Source organism: Manis javanica, chromosome 7, assembly GCF_040802235.1.
Source record: "Manis javanica isolate MJ-LG chromosome 7, MJ_LKY, whole genome shotgun sequence".
In the NCBI taxonomy this organism is placed as follows: Eukaryota; Metazoa; Chordata; class Mammalia; order Pholidota; family Manidae; genus Manis; species Manis javanica.
The window spans coordinates 96,500,732-96,522,438 of record NC_133162.1 but is presented as its reverse complement, the minus strand read 5'-3'; the positions used below and the strand labels follow the sequence as shown (position 1 = coordinate 96,522,438).

The following is a 21,707-nucleotide window of genomic DNA, read 5'->3' as shown; positions in this document are numbered from 1 at the left end:
CATGCTCCATGAGCTTCTAGGGGAGCCGGCATGGGAATCTGAGAACCAGAAAAATCCCAGATCCCAAAGGTAGCCCAGCAGCAAACTCAGTTGCCAACAGCAGCCAGACAGGTGGCATCAGTGAGCAAGTAGCTGGGTGACTGACATGTGACCTCAGGACCCCTGGGACATGGGGCATGGCAGGTACTTGGCAAAGAGCAGAGCATGCGCCTGGTCTACTTCAGCCCCAACTTCACTCCAGCCGATTTTGTCTACAGTATTTTTAAAGCTCCAGGTGATTCTAAAGGGCAGCCACAGTTGAGACCCTCTGCTCCCTGCCCACAAGAGTCACTCCTGTATCTTTTCCCTGGGGGCCACCCACCCAGGCCTACCCCTACTCATGGCGCTACAAAGGCCCAGGAACACAGCCTCACTCAGCATTCCCCAGCCTGACTCCTATGATTCTTCCTAGTTTAACAAGAAGATGTCAAGAAAAATGATCAAGCCCAAAGATCTGAACAATAAAGGTGGAATTTCAGGCCACCATGGAGTCAGGGAAAATGGGAAATGTTGGTAGAACTTTCCATTTTTTCTGGAGAAGATGAAAATCCAGATTGAAAATAAAAACTGAATTCACCCAATTAAAAACATTATTTTGAAAAAATATTCTGGGCTGAATTTAGACCGCAAGACACTTGTGAGCCTCACCCAGCCTAGTCCACTTACTTGTCTTATCTGTGCAGATGAGAAATGGCCTCGCACTGTTGTCTCACTTCCTCCCCGGCTTCTTTCAAGCTTTCTTTCGCTTGCCTCCTCCCAGGAGGCCCCCTGGGCTTACCTCCAGCCACTTCCCATTTTAGAGAGTAAGACTAGGTCTCTGTCCCATCTGGACAGAGAACAGGCTGCTGCTCTCCTGCGACTGGCTGTAGGGGCCTCTGAAATGCCAGGGCAGAAGGAGATGCTGAGCAGGAGATCCCAGGAGGAAGGAAACCTCCTCTCTGAGTAGAGCTTCCTCTCTGAGTAGCACCTGGCTGGCATTTCGCAGCTCCTCTGGCTCCTGAGCTGATACAGAGCTGAGAGGGCAGCCAGAGAAGGAGCAGACAGGCATGGTGGGGGCCTCAGCCCACCAGCAAACCCCCACCCAGGAAGCGCTGGGTGCTCCAGAGAAGTAGCCTGTGGCCCCCAGTGTGAGAAACAGGTCTCTCCCAGAAAATGCCAAAGTAGTGTCCATCCTGTTTGAAGAACTGGATAATATAAAACACACTTATGTTACCTCTACTTCAAACAGCTTACCCAACATCTTCCAGAAAGTACCTGGTGAGAGCCCACGAAACAACAAAAATGGCTGGGGAACCTGAGGGTTAAAAATAAAAGGAGGGGCAGAGTGAGAAGACTCAGTTCTCAACACCCTATGAGAAACCCTATGAGAAATGACTGAATAGATAAGAACTTTGTCCAAGAAATGAAGGATGTGAGTTTCCAGATGAAAGGGCCACCAGATGCCAGGGAGTGGGCAGGTGCTGTGGAAACCCCCTTGTAAATCCTGGGTGAAACGTGCAGCCTTGTGCTTTAAGGGTGCCAGGGATGCTCTGGGAACTGAGGCAGGATCAGACGGATCCTGAAGACCCCTAGGAACTGGAGGTCTCCTGGGAGCCTGAGCCAGAGTCCAGAGGAGCTCTGCAGAGCAGAGAAGAGGTAAAATGGTCTGCAGGCGTGCTTGTGCTACCAGTAGGGCAGCCACTTGCCATATGTGCCTACTGAGTACTTGATATGTGGCTGGTCCCAAGGGGATGTGATGTAAATGCAAGGTGGAGCCCAGATTTTGAAGATTTAGTGGTAATAAAATAATGTAAAATATGTTAACATATTCTTATTATTTATATGTTGAAAAGATAATTTTTGTTTTATTGATTTAAATATATTATTGAAATTAACTTCACCTGTTTCTTTTTACCGTGTTTACTGTGGCTATCAGAAAATGTTAAATCATACATGTGGCCCAGATTTTATTTCCAACAGAAGTGCTCATCTATATGCTGAATGGTAAGAGCCCCACCCACAGGCTGCTCAGTTTCCAGACCCCTAGCAGCCGGGTTTCCACCCTTACTGCAGCTCCCCCACTCCCCACCAGGCAGGAGATTAAATAAACGGTGAGCAGACAGAGGGCCCACAGGCAGCAACACCAGGGACCCCACACACAGCAGCCCCTTCCCGCCCAGTTTCCCTCGAGAGGCATGCCCTGCCCTCCACACAGGGCCTTCAGTCAGTTTTGAAGTGACTTATTCTTAAATATGAACAGTCAAGGTCACCGACATCTGAGGGAAGTTGATTACATGAACAAAGAGTAAAACAATCAAAAAAAGCAACTCAAAGGAAATAGACCATACAGGCTATAGGAGAACAAAACAACTCTTTAAGGAATAACCTCAGAGAATTGAAAGATTACATGGGCAAGAGGTAAACAGGATGCTGAAAACAGAGAGCATTCAGAGAACAAGGAAGAGCGCTTAGAATGCATGATAACCAAAATAAAATATTCCACAGATGGGTTGGAAGATAAAGGCTAGGGATCATCCAGAAGCAGAACACAAAGAATGGAATGAAAAACACAAAGAAAGAAGTGAGAAAATTAGAGGTCAATTCTAGGCTGTGCAACAATAGTTTCAGAAAGAGTAGACAAAAGCCAGAGGGAAAGAAATGACTGAATAGATAAGAACTTTGTCCAAGAAATGAAGGATGTGAGTTTCCAGATGAAAGGGCCACCAGATGCCAGCAAGAAAGGATGAAACAGCTTGCATGAGAGCACATCCCTGAGACATTTCAAAACAGGAGATAGAAGATCCTGCTGCTTATGCAGACAAGAGTGAAATGGCTGAAGAAGCAAAATAATATGGTACATTCCATACTACTAGATGCCAAAACAGAAGGCCTTCAACATTCTGGAGGAAAATGATTTTTCAACCTAATTTCTATGCCCAGAAAAACTATAAATTTGGTGTAAAAGTTGAACAAAGATATTTGCAGATATACAATGCAGAAAAATCTACCTTTCACGCACTCTGTTAGCTGCAGGAGGATATGCTCCAACACAACTTGAGAGTAAACTAGAGGGAGATAAGAAACCCAGAAGTAGGATTTGTGGAGGAGAATGAAGGCAATTCTCAGCAAAGCGAGTTGAGCAAGTCTAGAGAACAACCAGCCCAAATACAATAGGAGGGCAGAAGGCTCTGGAAAGAACATTGGTGGGTATGTTAGGTTGAATAGTATCCCCCCAAAATTCATACCTACTCAGAACCTTAGAATGTGACCTTACATAGAAATAAAGTCTTTGCTGGTGTGATTAGTTAAGATGAGGCCATACTTTGAAGGAATGCCAGTCTATTGGGACCTGAATCTGATATGACTGGTATCCTTTGAAGAAGGCCATGAGAGACATGGAGAGGAGACTTAGAGGGAAGAAAGCCATGTAAAGACAGAAACTGGAACGATGCAGTCACAAGCAAAGAACCCCAAGGGCTGCCAGCGACCACCAGAAGCTAGGAGAGAGGTGTGGGACAGTGTCCCTCAGGGCCCTCAGGAGGAATCGACCCTGTCAGAACTTTGATTTTGAACGTCTGGCCTCCAGAACTGTGAGAGTATAAATTTCTGTTGTTTAAGCCACCAAGTTTGTGACAGTTTGTTCTGGCAGCCCTAGGAAAGGAATACAGCAGAAAGACCCAAATGAATAGAAACAAATAGATTTCCTGTTGCATTTGATGATTTGATGATATATGAAAATAGCATTGTAGGGGGAGTCTAGTAACCATAATGTTGCTCATGTAATTGTAGATTAATGATACCAAATAAAAAAATATATAGTATTGGAGGGTTTTCCAGTTCTGTTGGAGAATTTGGGAAAATTGATGACAGCAATATAAAAAAATTAATAATGAAAAATGACTCCATGAAAAATAAGAAGTTAAATATTGGAAGTAAAATTATACACCACTTGGCTCAGCAGTAAACAATACTTACATAGACATAATGATGTATATGTTGAATATGATTTAACCAAAAATTGTGGAAAACTCTGGTGGGAGGATAGAGATAATAAAGAATTTTATATCCTTATCTTCCACCATGAGGACTCAACAAATAATGCCTCAGATGGATAAATCAAGCAATAGTAGAATATTATTTAGAAACATGAGAGTAAATATTAGGAGGAACAGCTAACAAACTGAAGGGTTTTACTTCTGGGGAGCAGAAGTGGGGCAGGAGACTACTTTACTTCATTATAAGCCTTGCAGTCCTAGTTAATTCTTTTAACCAGTATATGCATGACTGTGATAAAAATAACAATATTTTAAAAGATTCCCTGCCTCAATTTTGGGTACTTTGGGCAAACAACGTGGATCCTGAAGGCCACCAGTTCATTGTTTTTCATCTTTTAACAGGGAGTTCATGGGCAAGTGTGAAAAAGTGATAATGGCTTGAGTCAGGGCTCTCAATGTGGTCCCTGGACCAGAAGTTTTGGGGTCACTTGGGGCCTTAGTAGAATTGCAGAGTTTCTGGCCCCACCCCTGGCTCCAAGACTCTGGTGGGGGGGGGCCCAGCCAGCTGGGTTTGACATACCCTTCTTGTGATCTGATGGTGGTTCCACTTGGAGAACCACCAATTGAAATTCACTCAGTGAGCAGGAGCTTCGCTCAGCCCCATAAAAGTCAGCAGTCTTATCACCTTTTTCTGTACACAGACTAACACCCCAGCTACTCTGAAAAAATGAAAGCTTCGGCTGTGTATTATAAACGTTAAAAGTGTTCACTCCTTCTAACTCAGTGATTCCAATTCTAGGATTCTGTATTACACACAGACTAAGCTTTGCCCATAAAAGTATTCATCTGTGTGTTACTTACAACAGTGAAAAACTAGGAATAACCTAAATGTCTAAATGACAGGTATTTGGTTAAATACAACCTCAGAGTAGTTAAAAATGTTTACAGAAGAGTTGAAAGAATACAGAGTATACATACGTGTTAATGAAAAGAAGCAAGATTCAAAATTCTACATACAGAATGACCACAGCTATGTGGGGAAGAACTGAACAGGAAAAAAATGCTTAGAAGAAAACCCCAGAAAATGGTCAATAGATTGTACTAGGGTAACTTTTTTTTCCTACTGAAAAAATTTTTTTTTGCAAAGTTTTACAGTGGGTGCATACTCATTCAAGCAACCTATCTCTGGGGAGACAAGTTGAGTACAAAGGCAGGAAGGACCTCTGATTTTACAAGGGAAAGGTTTCTCTCAGATGGAAGACTTTAGATCTTCCTGAGCCTCTTCCTGATCTCCTGGGCTGTGTAGGCAAAGAGGCCCAGAGGCAAGGAACAGCTGCTAGGTTATGTACTGTCTTATTTAAACCTCCTAAAATCCTGTGAAAGAGATATCACTGTGCAACTCTGCCCCTGCTGAGACTACAAACCCTTTGAAGGATGGAACTCTTTTTATTTTTATTTTTTAATTTCAACTAGCCCCTCTGAGCACAAACAAGTGCTCAAAGAAAGCTGAGTAAATTATGATCTGATATTGTTCTTGATGAAACTCTCCATATTCATACAGCAAAATGCTGGCTGACCTGGGAGTCAGGGCTCAGTGCGTTGGGCTCCAAACTGGGTGGTTTGGGCAGAGTCAGCAGCAGAGAGCAAGTTCTGCATCCCGCAGCACCCTGGGACACAGGCCTATGCAAAAATCCTGAGATCTGTGAGCCCTACAGCTCCTGCCAGCCAAGGGTCATGTGCTAATCAGGCTGCCAAAGTTCAGAAGCAAGAGAGCTCAGCAAGCTCAGCCAGCTCAGGTGACACCCCTGATGGTCAGGTGAGGAGATAGGGTCCTTGCACGTAAGGATTTAGACAAGCAGAAAAGATAGCAAGGGCTTTCTTGGCAGAGGCACTTCTTAATTAAAGGGACCAAGAAGAAAGCAAATGAGCCCAACAGCTGGTACACACGCTATCCCTGTAATCTGAGTCACTCACAGGAACCTGGCTCTCTTTCTAGAACCCAGTAGGTTTACATATATGCTTATCAAATGAACACTTGATGAATGGAAGGATGTGTATTTGTTAATGGCAGAATAAGAGTTAAGGGGCTTTGGAAATAGGCCTTGCTTTGAATACTGGGTCTGCCTTGTTGAGTACGTTATGTCACATCTCTGAGCCACGGTTCCTCTGAACGGCCATGGATGTTGTGATGACTGAATAATGCGTGCAAAGTGCTGAGCACAATGCCTGGATATAAATAGCAAGTGCTCAAGAAATGGGGGTTCATATCATCTTCACTGATCAGTAAAAAAAGGGAGAAGAGATGTAACAGGGCCTGCAGTTGGCTGTCTTGTTGCCTTTTCCCCTCCTTCATAGAAACTGAATCCTGAATTTCCTTTGGGAGGTCATGTGCTTTGAGTAGCTTAAGCCAATTAGTGTATTCCATTCTCTCAGGTCTCAGTGATAGGTTCCAGTTTCCTAAGAGACTTAAGCTGGGCCAATCAGCTGAACCTCAGAATATTTCCTGGGAATGCTGGGAAATAGCTTGTCTCTCAGAAGCTGCTGGCAGTCACATTAGGAACACCAGCAATAAAGCTGGTGCTTTCTACAGAGGACAAAGTTGAAAGACAGAAAGAAACGTTGTCAAGCCTCACCTGGATTCAGCCTCCCCGGAGGTCAGTAATCCCTGGACTTTTCACTTATATGAGCCAATTAATGTCTTTTATGTTTAAAGCCTGTCTAAGGCAGATTTTCTGATAACTACAGTCAAAGGCACCCTAACTGATATAGAAAGGAAGCAAGAATGAGTGCATATGAAACAGAATGTCTACAGAAGATGAGGCAGCAAATGTTGGGTGCTATCAAATTGTAAAAGGCTTTGAATGCCAGAAATCGGGTCTACATTTTAGCTATTATTTCCAATTTGGCAGATGCATAAACTGAGGCCAGAGAGTTAAACATCAAGCAATTTGTCTAAGATTGCACAGTTAATTAATTTAACTAAGTATGGAGCTGGAACTAGAAACCAAAGCCTCTGAGCCTACACCCTTTCCCACCTGCCACACAGCCCTTACACCCATGCAGAGACATACCCCAGCCGAGGCAGACAAACCCCCAGAGGTACTTCCTCTCTGAGAAGAAGGAGATGACGAGCAGCGTGTGAAGATAGAGGCCTTCCACCAGCAGCCAGGTGTAGTTGGCCATGATGCAGTACTGGAAGAAGACCATGACCAGCTTACAGCTTGCCTGGACAGAGAGAGGCAGGTGAGCCTCAGGCCAGGCAGCTGTGAGCTTCCCTTCTGGCCACCAGCCCCAGTGGAAGTGACAGGTATTTTAGGGGTCAAGGACCAGGCCATCCCCACTGGCCTCCCACTGTCAGAAGACCAGGCCCACAGAGTTCTCTAGAGAGTAGACATCCACAAGCCAGCAGGAGAGTAGACATCCACAAGCCAGCAGGCTCTGTCAGAGTTAATGGGCCACTGCAGAAGCAGAAACTGTATTCAAGTTCTGGTGTTGGCAGCCAGTTATAAAACTGTGTCAGCTATTGCCCAGCTCCCAAATCCTCTGTATTTCAAATGAGAAAACTGAGGTCTAGAGAGGGAAAGGGAGTTCTGAGCAAAGGCTTAACTAAATCCACACTCAGTTTCCCTATACACAGATGAAGAAGGGACAGACTAACTGTGTGAGGAGGCAACACTGATTGGAGCAAAATATGTTCCCTGCCTGGGACACTGCATCTGAACTGATCTCTAAATACTGATGGGGAGGCCACGGGCTGGGAACCCTGGGAGCTAGGCCTGTGGGATTATGGGACATGAGGCTTCTATAGCTCCTATATCCACCCTGAGGGGGTGTCCTTCCTTTCACTGAGCTGTCCCCTAGGGAGACAACTCCTGGGACGGCCTGAGGGCTGCTGTGGACACTGCTGTGAGGTCACACCTCAGAGGAGGCCTGGTGCTGCCCTGCTGGCCAGAGGTGGCTTCCACCCTATGGCTCCCAGAGACTCTGATTCTAGGCGCAGCCCGTGAGTTGGCTTGTGAGTCTGGTGTTTAGTAGAACCCGAGAAGATTCCCTGCTGAGCACTGTGGACTTTTCCACCTCTGGTCAGCGAGGGTTAGCCTAAATTGAGGTCTCCTGACTACCAGTCTGGTACCTTTATTTCCTCCTGGAAATCTCTCAGAGAGACATGGACCCTACTTGAGGGACCTCTCAGTCTGAGTCAGAAAACACACATACACATGCAGAAAACTATAAACAAAAACTAACAGATCTGTAGGAAATCAGAGCTGTGAGTGGTGGGAAGAGGCAGGCAGGCTGACTGACCCAGTCTCATTTCTGATCCCTTTCTCCCTTGCTTGCCTCTGCTATGGAGACTATGATAGTAAAAAAATGGAATTTCCAGCTTCTTTTACAGTTTGTGTGGTCACATGACACAATTCTAGCCAATGAAACACAGATAGGTGCCTCAAGCATTCTTTCCCAAAATGAAAGGCAAAGCCTCCCAAAGAGAAAAAAATGTTTAATCTTGACTTTCCTTCTCCTTGTCTGGGACATGGATGTGAGGCCTGGGGTTGCAGCAGCCATACTGCAAACATGCAGTGTAGAGCATGGAATCAGGGAGGGCAGACCAGAAAGAGAAAATGACTCTCTATTACAGCATCACGGAGCCTCCGTGCCATCTCGGGACTGCTCATCTGTGGATTGCTCATGTGGGAAACTACCCTCATCTGTTTTCTGTAATGTGCTGCAAAAGGGATTCCCAACCAATACACAAAGTGATGTTGCAATGAATTAGACTCATCTGAGCATTCAGAAGGAGGAAGAGGGTTAGGTTTAAGAAAACATGACTGTGCAGATGTGAACTTATGCAGGCATACAGACATATGCTCACCCTTGTCTTGCTACAACTAACCTCAACCCCCTCTCTACACTTGGCCATCTGTCTACATCTGGGACGTGGCAGAAGGAAAAAGGACCCTTGCCATCCATCTAGGTCCCTGAGCAGGCAGTCCTCTCCTGAACACCAGGAGTTGAATAGCAGCCCCCATCAGCTTCCAGGCAAACTGCTCCTATGCTTGCCTCAGACTGTTGATGTGGGGATATGGGGCCCTCCCTGAGCCTCCTGTCTCAGCCCCAGCACTGGCTCCTTTACCCTGGGCATTAAGTGCAGGCTCAGCGAGGACTCCCCAGAAGGCCCACCCAAGTTCACAGTTAGATGGGGTAAGGCAGGCAGGCCCAGCCAGGCCCTGGAATAGCAGGTATGTTACCCTGTGGACATCACAGTAGGCTGCCTCATCTGAGGAGAAGAGGACCGCATCCTTGATGAAGTTGGACAAAGCTCGCAGGATGAAGGACACGAACAGGTGCATGTGGATGTAGTTGCGGGTGCAGTGGAGCCTCCTGGAGGGAGAGAATGTGGGGCCGCAGGGGCCAGCACCAGAGGGTTGGGGATCAGCCAGGCATACACCTCCCCCAGTGTCCTGGGGAAACCCAGGCCCAGGTCCTGGGCACTTTCCAGGTCGCACATCTCTGTTAGCAGAAGCTGAAGGAGAATCCAGGCTCCCAGGTGCCCGGTCTACTTTGTCTCATGCTGTGACAACAGAAGCTGGGGGGATAGGGGCAAGATTATGTTCTGCCCTGATCTACCACCATCTCCAGCTCCCAGAATTCTTCAGAAGGGTGGGTGGTGCAGGAGGCAGGCAACCAGAAGGGAAGGGGCCAATAGCACTGGTAGAACACAGACTGGGGGTTGAAATCAGACCCTGGCTCTGGCACTCATTAGCTACATGAACTTGGCAAGCCTTTTCACCTCCCAGAGCCTGGGCTTCCTCTTCTGCTATAGGGGTCAGAAGTCTGTGGCTGGTTCCCTGTCTTCTGGTACCAGGCTTTCCTATGGGGAACCCATTCTTGGCACTGGGTAAGGAATGACTCCACCCTCCCAACCTTGTAACAGGCCTGTCCAATCAGAGCACTCCATTCCTGGCTGCAGTGATAGGTCAGGGGTGGGCATGTGACCCAAGTGGGCCCTATGAGAACTTCCCCAGACCTTTCCTTGAAGTGAATGGGGAAGCGGCTCTCTTGGCCCTGGTGTTGCTGAGCTGGTAGGATGTACTCTTGTGGTTACTGGTGGTTGTCTCTGCCACCCCTGCAGAAAGCCTGCCTGAGGATGAGGCCAATGCAGAGCACAGACATGGAGGGAGACAGACTTAGCTCTGCTGATGCCTTTGAGCACCTAGATCTAGCCATACCTAAAGCCAGTTGTCCCTGAACTTGTCAGTGATGTGAGTCAGGTCACCTTTGTTCTTCTTAAGCTGGTTGAAGGTGGATTTCTGTTTTTTGCAAACAAGAATCTGGCTAATACACCTGTGAAATGAGGGTAATGATACCTATCTCATAGCATTGTGTGAAAATTAGAAATAATACATGTGAAACAACTGGTGTAGTAAGTTCTTAGTGATGCTCAGTAAATGTTGAACGAATAATGGAATGAATTAGGTCACAAGAACTTCACTGTTTTGTCACAGGTAAGCTTTAGACCCAGATGTAACAAAGTGACCTGCTCTTTGGCCTGAGCTATTAAAGGAGACCCAAAGTCCACGCCTGGGGAAGGCTGGGGAGATGGCAAGCTGGAGTGTGTTCTCACCGGAAAGCACAGAGGATGCTGAGAGCAACCAGGAGCATCACCAGGGAGGAGCTATAGCCCACAGTGTACATGACCTTCAGCTTCAGCAGGTACTCGTGCTGCAGAAAGAGGCATGTGTCAGCCCCACCTGCCCGCCTTGGCTGGCTCTGTCCTTTTCTGCCTCAGGGTGTACCTGCTTCCAGCTGCTTGAATGGTTTCAACTCTGACTGCTATGCTGTTCATGCCCCCAGGTACTGATTCACAGACTCCTAACATCTTGCCTTTGGAAAAGGTATGGGGATCATCTGACGACAATGCAAGTTTTCTGTCCCAGGTGTGGAGCCCTTTGCCATCACCCTGAATTCAAGACTTGCTTGAATACCTCCAGGGATGCAGTGCTCACTGCTTCTTGACATAGTAATTCTGGATACATTTGTGAAAAATATTAGATTTTTATCTCATGTGAGACTAAAAATCTATTACTTTCAAAACTGCATCTATTGGTCCTTTTTCTGCTTCTCAAGCCACTTAAAAGAAACTGAATTTGCCTTATACCTATTATTTTAAAATAATGTCTCATTATTTTAAAAATAAACTTTGCATTTGAGAAATGCTTTAGACTTCCAGGAGAGTTATGAAAATGAGACAGATAGGCCTGTCATTTCTTAATACAGACCTTCTGCCCATCTGTCCCCCACTTACCTGCTCAGCATTAAAGGTTCTCTGTGTCTTTAATCTCTATCACCAGGCCTTCACCAGTCTGCTCAATAAATATGCTCCAGTTTGTCAATGTCCCTCTTAAATAAGACACCCAGAACTAGATAGTTGAGAAGCTCCAGATGTATTCTCTGACCAGGAAGACGTACAGTGGACCATCATTTCCCCTGATCTAGACACTGTATTCATATTAATGCAGCCAAGCAGACATTTACCTAAATCAAGTAGCCGTTTCACATATTGGCTCTTCTTTAATCCAAAAAGATCTCAGTGGAATGTAACAATGTGACATAAAGAGATAAATGTAAAGACCTGCATTTTCAGGTTGAAAAAAATAAATTGCACAATAGCCTTAAAAATAATCAAGGAAATGAAAAAATAATAATGCCATACCATTTTTTATCAGCCAGATTAACAAATATTTAACAGTAATAATATCTATGCAGCTGAGGATATAGTGAGAATAAAAATTGGTTCACTCTCTCTGGAAAGTAGCATGTATCAAGGACCTTTGAAATATGCATTTTTTGACCTATAGGAGTTAATTCTATGAAATAATCAGAAATATAAAAGCAAATTTATGTATAAAAATGTTTATCTCAGAACTATTTATAATGAAAAACACACAAATATCCAACAAGAGAAGAATAGTTAACTAAATTATTTAAAACCAAATTACTTTAATGTTATACCATCATTAAAATGCTGCTTACCAAGAGTTTTAAAAGATGTCAGGACATGCTAAGAATGTAACATTAAGTGAAAGGCAGAATACAAAGTTTACATGAACAGTGTGATTCTCATTGTATGTTCAAAAAGCATTATATAAAATGACCCTTTTTTGTAGATCAAAAATTATTGAATATGGGCCATTTCATGTGGTTTAATCTCATACATGCATAGAAAACAAAACTGTGTTATATTTTAATATGGGTAACCTTGGATGGTAAGTTTGTGAATAGAGTTGTTATTTTCATTTGTATTTTTTCTACACTTTCCATTTTTCTTCAGTGGGTAAGTCGCATTTTAGAGACAGAAGAAAAGGATAATTTAAAAAATAAAACAGACACAAGTATAGAATTGGAGAAATCGGACAGTTGTTCATAAGAAAACAACCTTGAGGTCTGCTGACCTAAGCTCCGTGGTGTTAAGGAAGTATACTGCAGAGGAAGAACACAGGCTTCACAGCCGAGAAACAAGGGTTCCAAGCCCAGGACTGTTACTCACCAGCTGTGTGACCTTGGGCAAATTACGTAACTTCTCTGAGCCTCAGATTCCTCATCTGCAAAATGGGGATAATATCTACCTTGCAGGCTTGTTGGAAAAACAAATAAGGTATCAGGTAGAGTATCTATACAATGCCTGGCACTCAGAAGACACTCAGTGGCTATTAAATTTCCTCCACCTCTGTTCATGACCCCAATCAGTCATGAACATAAGCCAAAGGGCCAGAGACTGCAATATGAAGGAAGAGGTAGGAGGTAGCTGCTAAAACAAACAGGCCTATTCTCATTACATTACTGGAGTGGAGCAGGAGGTAGCATGGGAATGTTTGGGGGGCTTGTCCAGCTATGGGCATGTTATTTTTAAGAGGCACATTAATACACTGGAACATTTCTGGAGGACAGTGATTGTGTTATCATAAGACTGCAAGCAAAAACTGGGTACGTTACACCCTGAGGGAAACAATCTTGGAGAAGAAGAGTATTAGGATGACTGACATGTAGAAGAGGAAGACATAACAATGTGTGAATTTTTGGTGGGGGGCAGTTACCAGACATTTGACTCAGAGGGACCACAGATTTCCCGACAGCAGGAGGTGACCTGTGGTAGAATGACTGCCATGTGGCTTTGAGCTGCCCCACCCCGCTGATGAGGACTCATATGACCTCAGTGCTCCAGGCTTTGACATCTGCAATTGTGCACTACCCACCAGAGGGTTTGGAGTCCCAAAGCCTCACTGCTCTCTGTCCCCATCAGGTTGCCTCTCTCTCTGCTATGTATCCTCCCTAGGCTACCTTCCTTCTCTATCCTCTAGATCAAGGTCAGCGGACTTTCTCCAAAAATGGGCAGACAAAGGCTAAAATACTTTAGCCTTTGAATGCCTTTTGGTCTCTTTTGTAACTAACCAACTCTCCCCTTGTAGTGCAAATGGGCATAACTGTATTTCAGTAAAGCTTTATTTGCAAAAGCAGGTAGTGAGACAGATTCAGCCCAAGGGCTGTAGTTTAACAACTCTGCTCTAGGTAAGCAAACCCCATTTTATTGACCCAAGTGGCAGCTCTGCCTGGTCTTTCTGTTAATCTGTGTCCACTATTGACATTTGGCAATAATAGAGTGGTGTGTGCCAAGTGAGGAAGTTGAAATAGACAAGCCACAAATACATACTTTCACTATCACTTGATTAAAAGAAGAAAAAGGCATTTAAGCGATAAGAAATAGAGTGAGTCAAATCTCAGAATTGAAAACAAAGTTTGCGCCAGTTTGTGGACCAGTGGATCATATAGTCTGGAAACCCTTCTAATCTTAGGGACTTTAATTTTAAGATTTTTTTTTTGTGCATGAGCTAAAGCCAAGGTGGGTCTCCTTTCCACTGTTTTTGGACAATTTCTGAGTTAAGTTCGAACTAACATTTATCTCTGTTAAATTTCATTTCCTTGTTTTGGGATTTTACTTTCAGCCCTACCATGAATATCACAGCTAAGGTCCAGGGCTCCCTTCTCCCCTAGCTGATTAGTCTATGCCAGCCAACAGTTCTCCTGTATGGTTTCAATAGCTATAACTCACAAAAATAGAAGCTTTTTTGGATCCTCAATAATTCTTAAGAGTATAAAAGTATCCCATGGCCATGGCCAATAAGTTTGAGAACCACTGGCCTACGCCAATCTCATATCCCACTCCTCTGTCAGGGACAGCCCAGCATGGGCAGGCTCAGTCACTTTGGGTCAATGAGATGTGAAGACAGGCTGCTGGGGTTGGATAGAAAAGCTTTCTGTCTCTTAGGGAGTCAGGCTGTCTCTCCCTGTGGACAAGCAGACATGAGGAGGAAGTCTGGACTGCAGTTGCCAATGGCAGTCATCTTACAATGGAAAAGGTGTTAGCTTCCGGAGGAAGCTGCCAGCATGGCAGGAGGAGAGACAGAAAGAACCTGGTCCTCGGTGGCTTCTATGTGCTGCTTCACTAAAGAGCCTGTTGTCTGCACCCCCAGTTACGTGAGCCACATTTGCTTATTAAGCCAGTTGGAAATTTCTGTTAATTGCAGCCCAAAGCATCCTTTTGAACTTCCATCCTGGCACCTGTCATAAGAATAGGTTGAAATTCTGCCTCCACGACTTTCTAAGCATGTTCCTTAACCCCTCTGAGCCTCAGTTTCCTCAACTAAAAAATGGAGAAAATAGTGAACTTATAGTGAACCTTTTTTGAGGGTTTAATGTAGTTATGCATTAACCAGCCAGTACATGGTAAATGTTCAGTACAACTACAAACATTTATGAGGCACCCAGAGGGGTGCCAGGCAATTTGCTGGGCACTGGGGACTGGAAATGAATAAGACTCTTTCTGATTTGTCACTGCTGTATCCCACACCTAGACTTATGCCAGACCCACAGCAGGTGCTCAATAAATGTTTGTTGAATGAATCAAAGCCTTTGAGGAGTTCATATTTTAGTGAGAGAGAGGGAGGCAGATGGCATGTGCTGATGATTATTATAATATGACTGGTAATAGCTGAAGACCAACGCAGCATATTAACGGAAACCCTTCCTGGCAGACAGGCAAAAAGGGCTTTCTGGAGTTGATGGGCGGGAGCAATCCTGAAGTGTGCACGCGAATCAGTCAGGAACAGTCAGGACAGCAGGGCTCTCAGAAACTGACGGCTACTTGGGGAGGGCTGCTGGAGGCACCCAGAGAAGCTCAGCTCACAGCTCACAGTGTGCTCTCCCAAACCAGTCCTGCCCTGCAGCCTGCCGGGAGCTCCTGCCTCTCAGAGCCTGAGACTCCTTAGAAAGCATCCATTTACTGAGCACTTTCTCTGGCCAGGCACTCTTCTCACACCTCCATGGATTAACTGTTTGGTTCTCTTAACACACCTATAAGGTCAGAACTATTATTAACCCCATTTCCCTGATGAAGAAAAGCTAAGTCCTCCCCACCCCCACCAAGGTCAGCAGTCAGGGTTCAGACTCACCAGCCTGGCTCTGGCTATTAAGCCACCACGTCATTTTTCTTTCTGTCTCGTGGCTAAATCCCCCCAGCATCATGGTGGCATGTGGCAGTTCTTCATGACCATCATCTCTGGGTTGATGGGCCAGGGCAGGGATGCAGGCCACCGAAGCCCAGGTGATGAGGAGGGGACAGAGGGTGGGAGAGGTAGCTCCCAGGTCACCTGACCTTGGCCTGGGCTGGCTCCATTTTGTCCTCTCCCAGGGACTTCTCACCCTGCAGGCCCCACTCAAGCAAGGGAGGGGCAACAGGCTTACCCGCTTCTCATTGGACGAGTCATTCACGTTGACCCCACAGGCCACGTCAGGCCTGGGGAAGGTTTCCGACCAGCCATGCTGTGTGCAGTTTCGAAACATGTTACCTGTGGGTGTCAAGCATCCTGCCCGTGAGTAGTGGGGACTGGGGACCAATGGCCAGGTCTCCTGGGTACCATAGGGGCAGCCTGGTGTTGCTCTTACCCTGTCCCCAGCAGCCTTTCTCTGGACAATATAATCAGCTCCCAATTGGCCCAGCTGATCCCTGGAGATTATGTAAGAGTCAGTCAGGAAAAGTGATGGGAAAGGTATTACAGCCAGATGGCCATAGAAGGGGCCAAGACCCAGATGTGTGTGTGTGTTCATGTGTGTGTGTGTGCGTGTGCGTGCACGTGTGCACGTGAGACAGTACCCCGACCTACAAACCCTGTATGAATGCCCCCTCCCAGCCTCCTGACACCTCTTGTCTTCCTCCCAGGGAACCCCTCACCACCTCACTACCCACATCCCACACTTCCATGTCCCATCAAAGTCCCTTGGTGCTACGGGAGGGACTTCCCTTCCCTGCCCTCCACTCCTGCTTGCTGAGGTGCTACTTCTGGCTTTTGAGGGTTTTCTCAAATCGGCGGGGCTGCTCCCGACCACCTGGGTGCTCACCAAAGAATAATAATAAACCTGCATGCTGCCAGGACAGCATTACTTTTTCAAGGATTGCAGCATCACAGATGATTAGAGAGGCTGAATGTAGCACTTAAGAAAGTAGCCCTGGTGCTCCTCTCTCTGAGGTCACCCACACTTTCTAAGTGTGTAACCTTTTAATCTTAAACTCTTTCTCTCCAACCTTTCAGGGCACCTCTCCTTGCTGAGGATGCCTGCTGCACTTTTTCTCACTTTAAGTAGCTTTAAATAAAGCTTTACTCTGCTTCACTGCTGTGTCTCTGCTCTTCAATTCTTTGTTGGTAGGAACAAGGACCGAGGAAAATACACAACACTCCCCCAACATATTTGGTGCCACACCTCGGAAGGATTTCCATCCCCAGTAAGCAGAACCGATCTCTCTCACTGAGACAGGGACCATGGGTGAAGTCAGAGAAGGGAGGGCCTCTGGAAAAAGCCCTACCAAAACTTCGTATTAAACAATTAAGCAAAGACAGAGTCACATTAATTCTCTAAAGTAAAATATCAAACTAGGAATATAAGCATTCTTCAGTGAAGATTAGTTAAAACTAAAAAGCCAGGAGTAACTTGGCCTGGAATGTTTGAACATCTCGCAGATAAGAAAATGCCTCAGCATAGGCCGTGTCTTGTTTGTGTCAATGAAATGAGGCTATTGTAAAATTTACTTTAGCGGCTAAAAGCCCAATTTATCTTTAACTTTGCCCAGATGCTGCTTTTCCTCCTCCAGCCCTAATCAAGTCATATATAACCTGGGCAATTAATAGAGCAGGCAGGCCCAGGCGTAAACAACATAGTGAAGGACAGGAAGGATTTCATCTTAAAGGTAAGATTGCATTTTAACACCCAAGAATTTAAGAAGTAAGATTCTTAACTTACTTTTAACGAACAGACAATAACTCAGCCCACCTTGAGAGCAAGACAAGCAGCCTTGATTGATATGCTCCCGAACCAAGAAACTGCTATTCTGGGAAAGAATCAAAGCAGTAAATTTCTTATGTTAACTCTGAAAAATAGTCTAGAAAACTGTTAAGAAACTTAGTGTCTCTTCAAAGATAAACATTTAGAGACCATTTGGCGGGTCTGCATCCCAAGCTCTTTGTCTCTCAACTACCTATAAATAAAACCCCTAGACAACGCACCACTGCGGATGGACTCTCTCGTCCCCTCCTGGCATGAGCCAGGAGCTCTACTCTCTCACTGTATCTCTAAATAAAAGCCTCTCCCTGGCTCTCCAACCTTGCCTGTTTGCTAAGTTCATTCTTTGACTCTGCAAACAAGAAACTCAGCATCATCACCAACATATTTGGTGCTGTGTGACTCCTTGAGTCCTATGGGTTTCCACCCCCGGTGAGCCACGCGTGCCTCGCCCCCTGGCTGGAGGCCCTCCCTCACTCACTATCTACCTCTTCTCTTAGAATCCTTCCCTTCCTTCTCTGTCTCTCGCGGGCTAAAACAGCAGCACTCTGGGCATGGGTCGAGCAGTAAAGTCCACAGGGTGCTCGCCGTAAGACTCCAGTGACAAGATAAGTTGGTCGTGGACCGGGAAGATTGTATTAGGCACCCCGCCTACCACAAGACAATGTCCACGCAACGGAGACACACTGTAAAACACCCACTTCCCATCCTGCAGCAAGTCCCCACTTAGGGTTTAATATGTCCACACAGAGACTTCCTTTTCTTTATTCTCAGATTTCTCCTACTCGCTGCATTTCTTTTCTTTCTTCCTCCAAGCTTTTTGTGTTATCTGCTGGTCAGCTAATTGGGGCAAACCCCAGGGACCCCCATCTCATGATCTCCTTGGCCATGAGATGTCCACTAGACTGGGCTGGAGGCAGCACCCACATGTGTCTGCCTTGCGGGGAACCCCTCCCTAGGAGGCAGGTCACGATTGGGTCCTGGGGAATGTCACCCAGAGCAGCCAGGAGATTTCTCCCTTTATTCTCCTCTTCTCCAACAGCTCCCTGCAAGAGCTAAAAGCCTTCTCACTCGCCTTTATTCTATGACCCTTTGTCTCTTTTGCACTAAGTTCTTTCTATCGTCATGTCTGCTCTATTTTCTCTATTTCCCATTTAGAAGGAAACAGACTTTTACTCTGGGATCTGCAGTTCCCACTTAACTCTGACCTCCCACTGAGAACTCACCTCTCTGGTCTAGCCTGCAGCCTGCAAGAGCACATAACTTAGGGCCAAAACCTCTTTCTCAGCAGAGCATTTTTTTCCCCTCACAGCTGCCTCCCTCAGCCCAGGCAACCAGAGATGCTCCCCAGGGACCTTAACCTCCTAGTGTCCCCTGATGAGGCTCCCAGATCTCCAGGAGGCTTGCCTGGCCAGACCACTCCCTTTATGTGACTCTAAGAGCTCAGTTAAAAGCCGCCTCTCTTCCTTTCTTCCACCTCTACCCTGGCACCTTTAGTTACTGCCAAAACCTTAACCAATTGAAACTCAGCAAATATAGAGATGGAAGTTTCCCTGAAAAATCCCTATCCTAGAATCCTATTCTCCCATTTCCTCTGCACTTGCACCTCCACTGTTCTCTCATAAGCCTTTCTCTCGCTTGCTTATTCCTCCTCAGCCCTAAGCTAGGAAGCCACGACAGGACTTCTGTCCTCTTCCCTATTATCGGAGACATCTGAAAACAGGCCTGCCTTTTCAGGTCTTGGGATGCTGAGACCTCCAGGACAGACCCTGGGACGCTGGGCTCTCTAACCCATTTATTCCTTCCTGGATGGGCAACCAGGAATACTTGATACAATCCTCTCTTTGCTCCTCTCCCTACTTTACTTCTGCCCCAATCAGCTTAAAACTGACCTTAGCTGAGCATAAAGGTTATTAAAGAGGCTTGTAAGTTTACTAGCAGCCTTCACTTGTCTGATACAGTTTCCCATTGAACTGCTGTTTGCTCAGTAGGCCCAAATGGAAATTATAATAATAAAAATGCTCTGTGGGAAGAAACCTCTTCCTACTGTGCATAAAGACATGATAGTATAACAGTTTATAACAGCTTATTCTTGTACTTAATGTCTCAGTAATATGTTTGCATACTCAAAAAGACAAAAATCTTAATATTAAAAGCTATGTTTTGCTAACAACTATGTGACCCTCTGTATCTGCCTTTAAAATTCTTTATTGTCACTTTGGTTAATGAGTAACTAAATAGTTTATTTAACAACTTATAATCTTATTTAAGAAAGTGCCTTAAAATTTTTCTTTTGACAACTTCCTAAAACCAAATTCAAAAAGGTGCTTTTACCTCTACTTAACTCTGATATTTTCCAGAGGGCCCCTGGAATATGTCAGAGGAATTTTTTCTCCTCATTGGGGAAAAATTTGGCTAATTTGGCTTATACATTTAAGATGCAATTTACTTGGGAACCACTGTCAAATGAATGATGCTAAACTTTAGATTATTAAACTGTTATGTTACAGAAATAACCAAGTTTTCTTGTCAGTTGTGTTAACCATAGCCATTTCTAAGTCTTTTATCATTTATAATTGCTGTTTTATTACAGAACTAGTGAAAAACCTAGATTCAAGCAAAGTGAAAATACCTAAAACTGAGTAAAGAGGATAATTTTAATTTCCATAACATTTTGTTTCAAATATTGTTAATCTCTTAAACAAAACCCTATTTTAAACTTTTTCTCTTAAGCTAGCTTACAACAGTTTAGTAAACTATACCTTTATAAGCAAACTTATAACATTTATCTTTCTCTCTCTACCAGATCCCTCCAGAATTTAGAAACTCTCAGTGACTATTTTCTTATTTTATGGCAATACTTTTATTTGCATAAGTCCAATAAGAAACTCCTTTCCTTGTAACAGGACCAATTGAAAACACTGGTTATTACCAAGGTTATTTCTGCCCCTATTAAGTTTAAATCTTTAAAAAAATGGCCTTAAACATGCCATCATTACTATTAACCCTCATTTTACTAGTTCCTTTCCTGGCAGGCATACAATCCACTACTTTTAACTCTGGGAGACCATGCGATCCCTCTACTTTAGACAAGCAGAATAGCCTCCTAACTTCACATGAAAATGCTAGGCTACAGGGATGGTCCACTAGAGCCATGCCAGCAGGAACAAGACTATTCTTCCTTTGTGTAATTGCTGAAAACTTCCCCAATCTGGGGAAGGAGATAGTCTCTCAGGCCATGGAGATCCACAAATCTCCTAACACAAGGGACCCAAGGAAGACAACACCAAGACACATAGTAATAAAATTGGCAAAGATCAAGGATAAGGACAGGTGATTAAAAGCAGCCAGAGAGAGAAATAAGATCACATACAAAGGAAAGCCCATCAGGCTAACATCAGATTTCTCAGCAGAAACCTTACAGGCCAGAAGGTAGTGGCATGATGTATTTAATGCAATGAAGCAGAAGGGCCTGGAACCAAGATTACTTCATCTGGCAAGATTATCATTTAAATTTGAATGAGGGATTAAACAATTTCCAGATAAGCAAAAGCTGAGAGAATTTACCTCCCACAAACCATCTCTACAGCCTATTTTGGAGGGACTGCTATAGAGGGAAGTGTTCCTAAGATTTAATAGCTGTCACCAGACGCAATAAAACCACAGTAAAGAAAGTAGAACAGCTAATTAATAAGTAAATACAAAATTAAATTAACTATCCCCAAAGTCAATCAAGGGATAGACAAAGAGTACAAAATATGATACCTAATATGTAAAGAATGGAGGAGGAAGAAAAAGAAGGAGAAAAAGAAAAGAACCTTCAGACTATGTTTGTAACAGCCTAGTAAATGAGTTAAGTTAGACTTTTAGATAGTAAGGAAATTAACCTTGAACCTTTGATAACTACAAATCTAAAGTCTACAATGAGAATAAATACATACCTATCGATAATCACCCTAAATGTAAATTGACTGAATGCACCAATCAAAAGACAGAGTCACTGAATGATAAAAAAACAAGATCCATCTATATGTGGCCTACAAGAGACTCACTTTAAACCCAAAGATACACACAAACTAAAAGTGAAGGGATGGAAAAAGATATTTCATGCAACTAAGAGAGAGAAAAAAGCAGGTGTTGCAGTACTTGTATCAGACAAAATAGACTTCAAAACAAAGAAAGTCACAAGAGACAAAGAAGAACATTACATAATGATAAAGGGGTCAATCCAACAAGAAGATATAACCATTATAAATGTTTATGCTCCCAACACGTAGGAGGACCTACGTATGTGAAACAAATACTAAC

General features: G+C 44.5%; 1 protein-coding gene and 1 long non-coding RNA gene across 3 annotated transcripts in view; one reads left to right on the top strand and one right to left on the bottom strand.

The window, feature by feature from the left end:
- SCTR (secretin receptor) overlaps window positions 1-21,707 on the bottom strand; it is a 112,528-nt gene that overhangs the window by 10,131 nt on the left and 80,690 nt on the right. The window contains exons 4-8 of one of the 2 annotated variants that reach the window (XM_037001082.2): window positions 15,810-15,913; window positions 10,636-10,733; window positions 9,260-9,392; window positions 7,085-7,238; window positions 1,273-1,333 (exon numbers count right to left, since the gene is read on the bottom strand). In XM_037001082.2, the coding sequence (XP_036856977.2) occupies window positions 1,273-1,333; window positions 7,085-7,238; window positions 9,260-9,392; window positions 10,636-10,733; window positions 15,810-15,913 (550 nt within the window). The remainder of the gene's footprint in view (window positions 1-1,272; window positions 1,334-7,084; window positions 7,239-9,259; window positions 9,393-10,635; window positions 10,734-15,809; window positions 15,914-21,707) is intronic. The other variant, XM_073241329.1, reaches the window with a different exon arrangement.
- Window positions 5,723-11,311, top strand: LOC108399368 (uncharacterized). The gene is made up of 3 exons (XR_001853627.3): window positions 5,723-6,667; window positions 10,517-10,724; window positions 10,866-11,311. It is a non-coding gene; the product is annotated as an uncharacterized lncRNA (long non-coding RNA).